This window comes from Manis pentadactyla, chromosome 10 (genome assembly GCF_030020395.1).
Source record: "Manis pentadactyla isolate mManPen7 chromosome 10, mManPen7.hap1, whole genome shotgun sequence".
NCBI classification, from domain to species: Eukaryota; Metazoa; Chordata; class Mammalia; order Pholidota; family Manidae; genus Manis; species Manis pentadactyla.
Window position 1 is genome coordinate 92,698,571 of NC_080028.1, and position 12,912 is coordinate 92,711,482.

A 12,912-nucleotide genomic window follows, 5' to 3' on the forward strand; every position below is an offset into this window, starting at 1 on the left:
GTGGGAGGGGAGGGATAAGGGCAGAGAAAAGAAAGGGGACATTACAATGAGCATGTATAATGTGGGGACTTATGGGGTGGGCTCATCAACACAGAGAAGACAAGTAGTGATTTTACAGCATCTTACTACGCTGATGGACGGTGACTGTAATGGGGTGTGGGGGGGACTTGGTGAAGGGGGGAGCCTAGTACACATAATGTTGTTCATGTAATTTTAGATTAATGATAACAAAAAAAAATGGGCAGAGGAGCTGAACAAATAGTTCTCCAAAGAAGAAATTCAGATGGCCAACAGACACATGAAAAGATGCTCCACATCACTAGTCATCAGAGAAATGCAAATTAAAACCACAATGAGATATCACCTCACACCAGTAAGGATCACCACCATCCAAAAGACAAACAACAACAAATGTTGGCAAGGTTGTGGAGAAAGGGAACCTTCCTACACTGCTGGTGGGAATGTAAATTAATTCAACCATTGTGGAAAGCAGTATGGAGGTTCCTCAAAAAGCTCAAAATAGAAATTCCAGTTGACCCAGGAATTCCACTTCTAGGAATTTACCCTAAGAATGCAGCAGCCCATTTTGAAAAAGGCAGATGCACCCCTATGTTTATCACAGCACTATTTACAATAGCCAACAAATGGAAACAACCTAAGTGTCCATCAGTCAATGAATGGATAGAGAAGATGTGGTACATATACACAATGGAATATTATTCAGCCATAAGGAGAAAAAAATTCCTACCATTTGCAACAACATGGATGGAGCTAGAGGGTATTATACTCAGTGAAATAAGCCAGGTGGAGAAAGACAAGTACCAAATGATTTCACTCATATGTGGAGTATAAGAACAAAGAAAAACTGAAGGGACAAAACAGCAGCAGAATCACAGAACCCAAGAATGGACTAACAGTTACTAAATGGAAAGGGACTGGGGAGGATGGGTGGGAAGGGAGGGATAAGGGCAGGGAAAAAGGAAGGGGGCGTTACGATTAGCATGTATAATGTGGGGGGGGCACGGTGAGGGCTGTGCAACACAGAGAAGACAAGTAGTGATTCTGTAGCATCTTACTACGCTGATGGACAGTGACTGTAATCAGGTTTGTCAGGGCGACTTGGTGTACTCCGTACAACACGGAGACTAGTAAACATAATGTTCTCCATATAATTGTAGATTAATGATAACAAAATTAAAGATTAAAAAAATTAAAAAGATAAAAAATGTAATCAACCATGTTAGGAAATACTGGGTTCTCTCTTTTGTCTCCATGGAAATTAAAGAATTGTTGTCAAAGGGTAAGGCAAAGAGTCTGCAGCCAAAAATGTGGGAAAAAATGCATATTGGGATTCTGTATGAGTTCCCATGTTTTATATATCTTCTACCATCAATAATAAAATGTAGTCAACCATGTTGGAGGAAATGCTAGGTTCTCTCTCTACTGTCTCCATAGAAATTATAGAATTGTTGTCAAAGGGTAAGGCAAGGAGTCTGCAGCCAAAAATATAGGGAAAAAAGGCATATTGGGATTCTTCACCCAGTTCCAATGTGTGTGGAGATGTCCGCACCCCCAGGCAGTGCTCCAGCACCAGCTGGGAGTCCCACAGTCCAACTCAATTCTGGTATGATCTAACTAGAGACAGTGTCTGATCCCACTGATTAAGATCTCAGTCCCTCAAGATGCCCCCCACCCCCCGCAACATGCATGCATCCTTTAAATGCCAATTCCAAGTTCAGGTTGTCTCCTAAGCTTCTGACCAGCTGTGCAAAGTAGACATTCCTAAGACACACTCCTTGGGGTTGATTAATCAGCTAGAATGGCCCACAGATCTCAGAGAAGCATTTTACTTACTAGATTACCAGTGACAAATCAAAAACTCTATAGAGACCAAGAGACCTCTGGAATAAAAGTGTTTATTGAGCTTTTACAGATGCAGCCAGATAAGGACTCAGTCGTGGGACAGGCAGTTACTGTCCCAAGCAGCAAAGCCAGTTCACAGAGACAACTTGCCCTCAGGAAAGAGGGCACGTTATGAGGGGTCCCAAGGAAAGAAAGTTCTTTAAGTTCACAGTGGCTACAGATAAGAAAGGCAGGTGTACATGAAGCTGGGGAAAGCCCTGGCATAGGTGGTTAGTCCACACACAGAGAAGGCTTGTGGATTGGTTGTTGATGGTGGTCAGATAGTGGTCACACCAGGGGGGTGCAGTGGCCATGGGGACCTTCTAGATAATTGTTGAAAGTGTCTCATCCAGGAGTGTGGAGTTTCTGCTGAGCTACTGTTCTTTTCTTACTTACCTCCCTCAATCTCTAGTCCTTTTGTCACCTAATTTAGGACATTTCAGATTTTTTCTGTATTGCCAGTTTTTTATAAAAGACTATAACTCAGGAACAGCCAGATGAAAGAGATGCATAGGGCAAGGTATGGGGAAAGGGCACAGAGCTTCCATGCGTTTGATGTTATGACATTTGCTTGATAAATTTGTTCAGCTTTTTTTCTTGATTGTTCCATTCTAAATAAATACTCAACTTTTGTACTGAATTTTGTATTCTTTTCTTAAAGCAGACCTCTCGGGCCCCCCAAGATCTGGGTCTGCCCTTATATGTAATACTTCATTTTTTTTTTCTGTTTTCAGTGTAAGGAACTGGCCAAGTCTAAGGCAGAAGTGGCCTGCATCGCAATGTATGAAACAGACGTCTTTGTCGTGGGAACTGAGAGAGGACGTGCATTTATTAATGCCAGGACAGACTTGCAGAAGGACTTTGCAAAATACTGTAGGTGTTAATAATTTTGTCCTTTGTAACGTAAATCTTAAAATACTTGCAGGCAAGACTTACATAATGTTTTCTTGTAAGATGTCATAAAGTATTTCCTAAATATGGTTCTCACACATCTCCTTTGACTTGCCATACTAGTGAATACCAACTTAACACTGAGTCCAAGAAATACAGTCAATGTATTTTGTACTGTGTCCTCAGCAAGACTCTGGTTTTGTAGAATGTATTTGAAGAACAAAGAGTAAATTGTCTTTGATTCCTAAAATAAACCCACTTTAAAAAAGATATTTAACACCTTCCCAAAGGAAAGGGGAAAAATTCTTTCTGGGCTTGTGAGGTATTCCTTTGTGTTAGTAATCATTATACTCCTTTAGCCTGTTCTTTACTATGGGACTTTCAGAGCTTTCAATAAGCCAATTGTGTTACAAGTGTCCAAGAGCATTAGTGAGCTGTTAACCTTAAAAATAAGTCAGTTATTTTACCAACAAAAGTGAGTTTGTTCCAGAATAGCAGAGAACTGCAATTCAGGACAAGCAAGTTATAGCCTAACCATAGGCAAGTCTAACAAACAAAGGAGAGGAACACTCTTTATAAAAGGAAAGGGCAAACTTGAAGGTGGCAAGGTGGGGGGTGCTCCTATAAACTAAAAAGTCCATTGCATAAACTGGGAATTCCCAGCATTGTGGCTTCTTATTGGCTGAATTGTGACAGTTTCTTTGGCTGAGCTGTTGCCGGAGGAGGAAATCTTCCTCCTGCTGGGTGGTAATGCAGTATTTAGGTTTTGCAAAGTCCCTCTCTCCAGGCTGGGTCTGCAACTGAGGCAGAGTGGTTTGGCCTGAGAGCTCCCCCTGCTGGTTTCCAGAAGCCATGTCAGCGAGGTTTCACTTTTTCCAGAGCTTGTGTGGCCTAAGTAAGGGAAACTAGTGTAGGGTGTTAAAACCTTCTCCTACTGGTTATCTCCACCACTGTAAGAAGTATTGAGAAGAAAAGACAAACCCCACAAAAGTTGAGGTTTATCAGAGAATATAATGGTGGGGGTGGGAGTGGAGAGAGAGATAAATAGAGATGTTTCAGAGGGTTGTCAGAGGGAATACATATATGTATATATACACATCTATGCCGCTTGACTGCAAAGCAAATCTATACCTATCCAAGATTAGGACTGAGTGATCAGATTAACATTGAGAGAAGGACTGAGTGATCAGATTAACATTGAAGACCAAATTAGGTCTCCACTATTAAGAAGATAGATTCAAAAATGAAGCAGTCTTTAAACAATACACTGAGTGTATAATTGGTGGACAGGAAGGGTATTCTCAATTCAGTAATGTCAGCTGCCCATTGGATTTCTAGTCCCTAAAATTTAGTGACAAGTTTTTTTTTAAAGTTTCACAGCTGCTTGCTTATTTTTCAGATGCACAACTCCTCACATTTCCTATTTCTTCTTGTACCCATTTCAGTAAACTTTATTTTTTCAACTTTAATCTGTTCACTTCATTTAAATTGTCAAAGTTGTTGGCATGAAATGGTTTATGATATTTGCCATATAATTTTAGCACCTGTCATATTGATGTCTCTACTTTTGTTTCTGATGAGGAAACACAATTTGTGTTTCCTCTCTTTTTTTCTTCATTAATCTTAAAAGGGATTCATTGATTTTACTTACCTCTCCAGTGCACCACCTTTTGGTTTTATTGATTTTTCTCTATTTTTGCCTATTTTCTTTGTCATTTGGTTCTACAGTTACCTTTATTATTTCATTATAATTTCTTTGAAATTTCTTTGAATTAATTGCCTTTATAAGTTCTTGATTTGGTAACTAGGTCATTGGCTTTATTTTAAATATGCATTTAAGGTTATAATTTTCCCTTTAGGTTCCGCTTTAACTGCATTCCGGGTCTAAGTACCAGATTAAGTCTTCATATAGAAGATAACTTAGTCTCTTCTGGTCCATTGAAACCTCCGCACTTGTGTTTTCACTATATGTTTTCTTTATAATTTAGTTCAAAATAACTTTCTAATATCCCTACTTAGTTCTTTTTTTCCTCTGGTCCCATATTACTTAATATCCTAATATCTGGGGATTTTTTTTTATATTGATTTCCAATTAAATCTCATTATAGTCCAAAAACATGCTATATTTTAATCCTTTTGAATTTATTAAGACCTAATTTATGACTTAGCACACCATTTATGTTGGTGAATATTCCATATGCACTTGAAAAGAATTTGGGACTCTCCATTTAATGGACTAATTGGGTCAAGTTGTTAAATAATGTTATTCAATTCATCTGTGTCATTCTGATTTTTGTCTACTTATTTTATCAGTTAATGACAGAGGGATGTTAAAATCTCTAACTATATTGTGTATTTGTTCCTCCTTTTAGCAGTACTGTTTGCTTCATATATTGAAGCTGTATTATTAGATAAATACACATTTAGGATTGTAATGTTTTCCTGGTGAATTGACCCTTTTTTCCTCATGAAATGTTCCTCTTTGTTTCCATTGGTATTCCTGATCTTAAAGTCTACTTTGTCTTGTACTAATATAGCCACACCAGCTATATTATATAGTGTCATATCTTTTTCCATTCATTAATTTCTACCTGTTATGTCTTTAAATTTAATCTGTGTCTCTTTCTTTTTAAAACCAGTCTGAAAAATCTCTTCTCTTTGGATTGTTTCATCCATTTACACTTAATATAATTATTTATATGGTCTACTCTAAGGCTTCTGTCTTGCTGTTTTTTTCTGTTTGTCCAGTATTTTCTTTGCTACTTTATGCCTATTTCCCTGTATCATTTTACATTGAGAATACAGCTCTTTGTTTTCTTTATTTTTTTATTGATTTGGGGACTGCAGTATGCCCTCCTAATCTATCCCAGTGAATCTAAAATTAATATCTTATAGCTACATCTGCAATGTAAGAACCTTAAACTATAGTTCTGTTTACTTCCCTCTGGCCCTAACATATTATAAATCCTGTCACACCTTATTATTATGCTTGCTTCAAGCAGTCTGTCACTTTCCAAACTCTGGCACCAATCCATTCAGTGCTCTGAGTCATTCTAGGCAGAAACCAGTTCCTCCAGCAGTGCCCAGGTGAGCCAGAATGCTGGACACACACATAGACCACTCTTGTTTCCATCCCAAGGGAGGAGCCCCAGGGTGGGTGGTTTCCTCTTAGTTGCTCAGCACTATGCCATACAGAGGGAGAGGCGTGAATAGGTGCACCCAAGGCCCGGAATTTTCCTGCCCCTGTGCTGGAATTCCTCCTTGGTTTGACAGTGGCTTGGGAGCTGTGGTTTCTCAACTGGTCTGTAGATTCTCACAGGTGCCCTGACTGTATTGTTAACTCAGTGCATTATGGGGAAGGAAGGCCTTTTGCTTCTTAGTCTAGTCTTGCTCATGTCACTCTCCTGCTGTTGTTTTTGAAGAATATTATTATTTCATGCAGAATTCTATCTTGGCAACTTTTTTCTTTCAGGCCTTTGAAAGTTTCATTCTATTGCCTTCTGGCTTCCACTGTTTTTAAGTACAAAGTCAGGTTAGAATTCTTAATCTTTCTTCCTCAGAAGGTAGTGTATCTTTTTTCCAGCTCTGTTTCATCTTTGTTTTTCAACAGCTGGACTGTCCTGTACCTAGTCATGGTCTCCTTGTTTTTACCCTCTTGGTCTTTGGAGTTTAGTGAATCTGCAGGTCAATACCACCAGCAATTTTTGTTTTTGGCCATTATCTTTTCAAGTATGTACTCTGATATCCATTTTCTTCTTTACTTAAACATAGGCAAGAAAATTGATAGTGTTCTACAGGTAATTAAAGCTCTGTTCCTTTTTTATTATTTTCCCATTCTTTTTCCTATTCAAGCTTCAGGTTGGATTAACTTCTTTTGACCTTTCTTTGAGGTCACTGATCCTTCTGCTGTATAATTTTGCCTTTACATATTTTTTGCCTTACATTTGCCCTTAGAACATAACTCTGTTGTGTGGGCCCCACTGGCTCAAGAAGTCACTGTGTGACAATCTTCAGTGTGACAGTTACCAATTTATTGCCACTCTACTCCACATCCCACTTCTTTGCCTGCATTGTGATAATGGAGCTGGACCCTGCAAACATCTCTCCCTAGGCAGCTGGCACAGCGTTTAGCTTTGTTAGAAGGGGACTCTGAGGCCCCTGCAGGAGGAAGGAGCATCCCTTCCTGACTAGTGGGTTCTCACCTGTTCACATCTGTGGCATGTGGTGGCCCCCAGTGGCACCCTCACATGCTGTTTCCAGTCATTTCCACTGGCTTCCCACAAGCTTCCCAGCAAGTCTCACCCACAGCCCAGGAAGTTCCAGAAGGTTTCCCAGCAAATTTCAATGGCCCCATACCCACAGGCAGCTTCCCAGGGAGTTCTGCCAGTACCCCAGAATGTGGTTTCCAGAAAGTTCTGTTGGCAGCACCCTATAGATGGTTTCCAGAGCTCTGCCGGTGCCCCAGAGGGACAGCAAGTCTGGCAGGCACCCAGTGGGCAACTTGCCAGCGGTTTCCCTGGTACCCTGCTTCCTGCCTCGACTGTTCTACTCCCAATAGGCCATGGCTGGTCCTCCCCAGAGAAGCCTGGATCTCAGCGCCAGGGGGACCCTCTTCCAGATTAGTGCCTCCCTCTGGGGAGCGACTGCGGCCCTGGCATTAGACGCTGCTCTGCTACCTACTTATATATTCTCCAGTGTTCTCAGTGCCCCTTAGTAGCTAATGATTCTCTTATTAAGCTTTCCCATTCAAATTATTGGGTGGTTTCTGTCTTGGCTAACTCTAATTAAAACAATTAGTTTCAAAGCCTTTGGAGAAGCAAGCGGTTGTGGGACTGGTCCTGAACGTGCTCAGTGGAGAAGGTCTTCCTACATGGCGACTTACGTCCAGACTGTACAGCAAATAGCACTGCCATTCTAATTCCCTTTGCATTATGGGCATTTCCTTATGTGTTGAATTACTTATAGTTGTTTATGTGTAGATTCATTTTAGAGATGATCGCCATGTTATATTATCCTGTTCACTGTAAACACCCTGTCCTTTGTTGTTGTTTTTAATTAAGAGATCTTGTTTTATGTTTATTCCCTTTTTTCCCTTCTCCCTTTCAATACCAGAAGCCTTGACATTGAGGAAGCACATAGCACAGCTGCTCTCATACTGACTTAGTGATGATTACTTGTTCACAGGTGTTGCCAAAGGGTCGCTTGAGATGAAACCCCCATGCCCTGCACACGAGGTGCAGATAGAGTCAGGGGAAAAGGAAATACTCAGAAAAGCAGTCGAAGACTATTTCTGCTTTTGTTACGGTAAAGTTCACTTTACGCATTAACTCCCTGAACAGTTCACTGAGGAGTAGGACAGTGTTCAGATCACTTTTTTAGTGTGACTATTTAAAATGTCTCTAACATTCAAAAATCCATGTTCTCATCAAGCAAAGAGCTGGGTCTAAGTACCAGATTAAGTCTTCATATAGAAGATAACTTAGTCTCTTCTGGTCCATTGAAACCTCCGCACTGAGCAGCTTTCATCCTTTGCTTCCGTTTCAGGAAGCCCCTACCACATGGCCAATATGCTTACTGTGGGTTTCATCACCAGCCTCACCACCCTCACTGGTCTCTCCACCTACCCACATCTTTCCACAGATGGGGATTGTAATACTTACAGTGTTTTAAAAAGCTAGGTACCCTAATAACTGTACAGGTGCTGAACTTAATTGCTATAGCAGCACCTTACAGCACTGTAGGGCCTCGTTTATCATTCCTAGACAGCTTCACACATTCATGTGTCCTGCAGGTCCCTGTGAGCATTTGACTTTGGGGGTCCCCAGCTCAGAGGATCTTAGGATCTCAGGCTTCACTTCTCTATGAGAAATGGGGCTCCTTTGCCTCAGAGGTGGCCAGCCAGTGTGAGAAGACTGACATGACCCCAGACAGGGATGTGAGGCCATGTTGACTCCATAACTTTACCAGATGTATGTTGGCCTGCTTTGTGCGGTGGGACCTAGGGGTGGTTAAGCTTTGGGTGGGGGCTCTCATCCTGTTTTGGCAGTAACCATGGGGTGCCCTGTGCAGCCCAAGGTGTTCCAGGTTGAGTACCCCAAATTGTGCAACCCCTTCCTCATGTGAAGATTTAAAGTAAAACATAAGTTTTTTCTTTCATCCCTTTGGCTGGGAATTTTTAAACTTGGGATAGATACAGAGGAATAGGGCATTTTCGCTTTTAATGTATACTCAAAGCCAAGTATCACCACCTGTGTTTATTACATTAAATGAAACTGACTACATTTTCATGCTCATACTGCGTAAAGACATCCTGCCTCTTCTAGGTAAAGCCCTGGGGACGACAGCAATGGTGCCTGTTCCGTATGAGAAGATGCTGAGAGACCAGGAGGCTGTGGTGGTAGAGGGGCTTCCAGAAGGAGTGGCTTTTCAACACCCTGAGAACTACGATCTGGCCACCCTGAAATGGATTTTGGAGAACAAAGTGGGGATTTCATTCATCATAAACAGGTGGCAGGCTCGACCCCCTCATACCAGGCAGCTCATTTGCAGATACACTGATAGTTTAACTCAGGGTTTATTAATGATGTCTTGCTACACTTTGCAGCTGGTTTTTCAGATGTTTAATCTTTCTCGTGTGTCCATGTTGGTTTCTTGCAGACCTTTCCTAGGTCCCGCAAATCAGCTCGGTAAGTGACAGCATCTCAGACCTGGTGACTGCCCTTGGCTGCCAAACCAGTTCTGCTTCTCTTAATTAAAATGCAAGTTAGGCACGTTGTAAAGCTTGTTTATTCTTTGCCTTCTCCCGCTAGGAGGCAGCCTCTGTCAGCCAGGATTTGGGGGTTGTGCTGTTTGCAGGGTGGGCAGCTCAGGGAAGGTAGGACACACCTGGCCAGGAGAGCCAAGGTGCAGTGCTCCTCCCATCTGTCCCACCGGCTGATTGCCATCTCCAGACCATCAAGGGCAGGAGGGCATAACGTGTCCCTGAGCACAGGAGCACGAGGATGCTGGATCGCTTTTGGTCTTTGCCCAGAGCAGCCACGGGCCAGCATTAGCGGGCTCAGGAGTAGATATAGGAAATGAGACCATTCCCACGCTTCTGAGGCTCATGGTCTAGGAGAAGGAATAAGACTGTCCTGCAGAGAACCAGGGGTGACCCATGGAGCTCTCAGGGTGGCTGGAGGAAATCCTGAGGGTCCCTGGGAAGGGCTTCAGGAGGAGCTGGCCCCCAAGGTCAGCAGGGTCATGACAGGCTGGTTCTTCAGGGAAGCCCAGGACCCCTCACAATCTCCTTAACTTATAATGATGAAGGGACCCCGCCAAAATAGTCATCTTACCCAGAAGCATTTATAAATCCACCTATGCCCCCTTCTTATTTTCTCAGATTATTATTCTGGAACATAGTTGGAAACCTTGGGCCGTAGCTGTTCTTGAAAGACCAGGTCTAAAGAGGGTGTTGTGCTGAGCCTGCATAGGTACAGAAATGAAATGGCCTGGGCATGTGGTGGGGTCGCACAGTTCATGAGTCACATTGCCAGGGTACAGAGAGCTACATGGCATTCTTCTGCACATGCACTACCCGCAGAGCTGAATCTGTTTCTGGATCAACTGTGTGTTCCTGGAATCCTGTCTCTTACATTAAAGGAGGGGCCTGAGGGTGAGGGGTTGCAGGTGACCAGGTGATTGTTGCCCCAGGTGGCTTGTATTTTCATTATTGAATAATAATAGTGGCAGATGCTTATTTAGTGTTTACACTTTGCCAGGCACTGTTATAAGCACTTAGCATTTATTAATTAATCCTCACCCAACTGCCATTTTCAGATGAGGAAAGTGAGGCATAGGGAGATTTAATAACTTGCACGAGGTCTCTCTGGCCCCATCTGCTCCTCAGCCCCCATTCTGCCCACACCAATGGCCGTAGATGCTGGGACTGCTCTGAGTTGGTCTTTCCACCCTCTTTTCTTCCATGATGACCTAGAGCTGGAAGTTCTGTTTCCTGTGTATTTGCTTTCACTCTGTATGCCTTTGAATGTTGTCATATTTCAGGGTGCAGAAAGGTGCTAGTGTGTGTCTTTTTACTTCTGCACAGGTGGGCCTGTGATGGTTCCAGATGCTGAGAGATCAGCGACATCACTGAATGAAAGGTAAGGGATTAGTAAAAAATAAAATCCACATCTGACCCCTTAGTGTTAGTTTTTAGACTAGGGAAAGTCTTCCTGAGTTTGTTATATATTCTTTATTCAAAAGGACATTTGGGATTATAAGGCTATATTCAATTAACACCTTTAATTTTGTAACAGATTTTTAAGACAGTTAATGGTAAAACTGAAGCCGTTCTGCATTCAGATTGGTCGGGCCAGGGCTCTGGGGGAGATAGATGGCATGGAGCTCAGGGAATTTGAACCCAGTGTCCAGACATCTGTGGTAGTTTTTACCCTGTCTTGACTGGGGTTCCCTTTTACTTTCAGTTGTGGCCCTGTCAATGTGAAAAGTGAACCCATGGAAGATTCTGGTATGTACACTTATGCTTCTAGAATAAAATATTTAGCAGGTTATCATTTACTTTCTTTTGTTTTACTTTAAAAAATTTAGAATTTCACTAAAATAGGAATAGAGGGGACCTTCCCCCACATAATTTTAGAAATCTATGAAAAAACTATAGCTAACATTATATAAATGGTGATAAACTGTATCTTTCCCACCAAGATCAGGGTCAAGGCAAGGATGTCCCATCTCACTACTCCCTTCTGACATCATACTGGAAGTCCTAGCTAATGCAATAAGACAAGAAAAGGAAATAAAAGGTATATAGATTGGGAATGATGAAATAAAACTTTGTTCACAGGTGACATGATGGTCTCTTAGAAAGTCCAAAAAAAGCAACAACAAAAAAATGATGACTAGGGCACTAATGAACCTCAAATGGAGCCTTAGCTGCAGAATAATAATATTCTACTCAAATAGCTAGACCAAAGAGCCTTCTGATGCAGTAAATACTAGGTACTAGGATGCTATTAAGTAGATCCATTTGTGGACAAAATATTATTTTAGTTATATGTAAATTAGAACCTGACTGCAAAATGAGTAAAAGGCCTTGAATACACATTTGAATTATGCCTGGATTTACATAGAGCAGTGTTCTCGTTTTGGACATACTTTACTCTTTCTTGCACTCTGCTGTCATTTATAAATGTTCTACAATAGACCTGCATCACTGTGACATGTCTTTAGGAAAAAAGTCCCTCTATGATGGATGAGAATAGTTGATTTCCATCCCTGCCTCTACCCACCCCTTAAAAAAATAAAAATGGCATTAATTAGAGGGAAATGTTAAATAGCTAAAAATAAGAAAAGAATATTTTTAATGCAAATGTTTAATCAAGGGATGGGAAAATATTGAAAGTATTAAAAGTGGGAAGGTTAGAAAACCTAAAATAAATAAGTACATAAAGCCAAAACTCAGTAAATATGGACACGAGCTGGCTGTAAGAGGGTAAGTCTACAGTAGTGTTATCATGCTTAGAAAAGCAATGTAGAGATAGGAAATGAACAGCTCAAAATATAAAGTTAAAATTAAATCCAAGAAAATTCAAAAGAAAACAATATTCAATATTAAGAAGAAAAGATGCGGAGAAAACGAAACTAGAGTCTATTATGTGAATGAAATGGAAGGCAGGACACCAGCCTCACTGAAGCCGTCCAGGTGTGGCTTACACTTAGCTGCCTCCTCAGCCCTCTGGGGACCCCGGGACATGCATGGACCAGCCTCCTCCCCTGTCATACCCAATGGTCTTCCTCTCCTGCCACGGGTGCTCCTGAGCCTCCCATCCCAAATGACAGAGTCCATCCTAAATGGCAAAGTCTGAAAAATCATGGTGCTTGTCCACTTTCATTATTCTAGGTAAGTCAATGAAAAGCAACAAGCCAAGAATTTTAGCTGAGCAGAATTCAGCTGTGGAGCCGTCATCTCACACATGCCATGCCTGTGCCCTGGCCCAGTTTAATCTAGCCTCCGGGGCTTTCAGAGCTCAGATATGTTCTACCTGTGTCTCAGATGCTCACAGAGAATTTAGAACCCCCCAAGTCTCAGCCTCTCCTCTTAAAGACTGGCAAGACAAGTTG

General features: G+C 41.7%; 1 protein-coding gene across 3 annotated transcripts in view; it reads left to right on the plus strand.

Annotated features, from left to right (window-relative positions):
* Window positions 1-12,912, plus strand: part of GTF2IRD2B (GTF2I repeat domain containing 2B) — an 88,360-nt gene that overhangs the window by 56,041 nt on the left and 19,407 nt on the right. For 2 of the 3 annotated variants that reach the window (XM_057487221.1, XM_057487220.1), the window contains exons 3-7: window positions 2,637-2,775; window positions 7,978-8,097; window positions 9,117-9,479; window positions 10,880-10,934; window positions 11,259-11,302. In XM_057487221.1, coding sequence (XP_057343204.1) covers window positions 2,637-2,775; window positions 7,978-8,097; window positions 9,117-9,479; window positions 10,880-10,934; window positions 11,259-11,302 — 721 coding nt within the window. The remainder of the gene's footprint in view (window positions 1-2,636; window positions 2,776-7,977; window positions 8,098-9,116; window positions 9,480-10,879; window positions 10,935-11,258; window positions 11,303-12,912) is intronic. The other variant, XM_036887377.2, reaches the window with a different exon arrangement.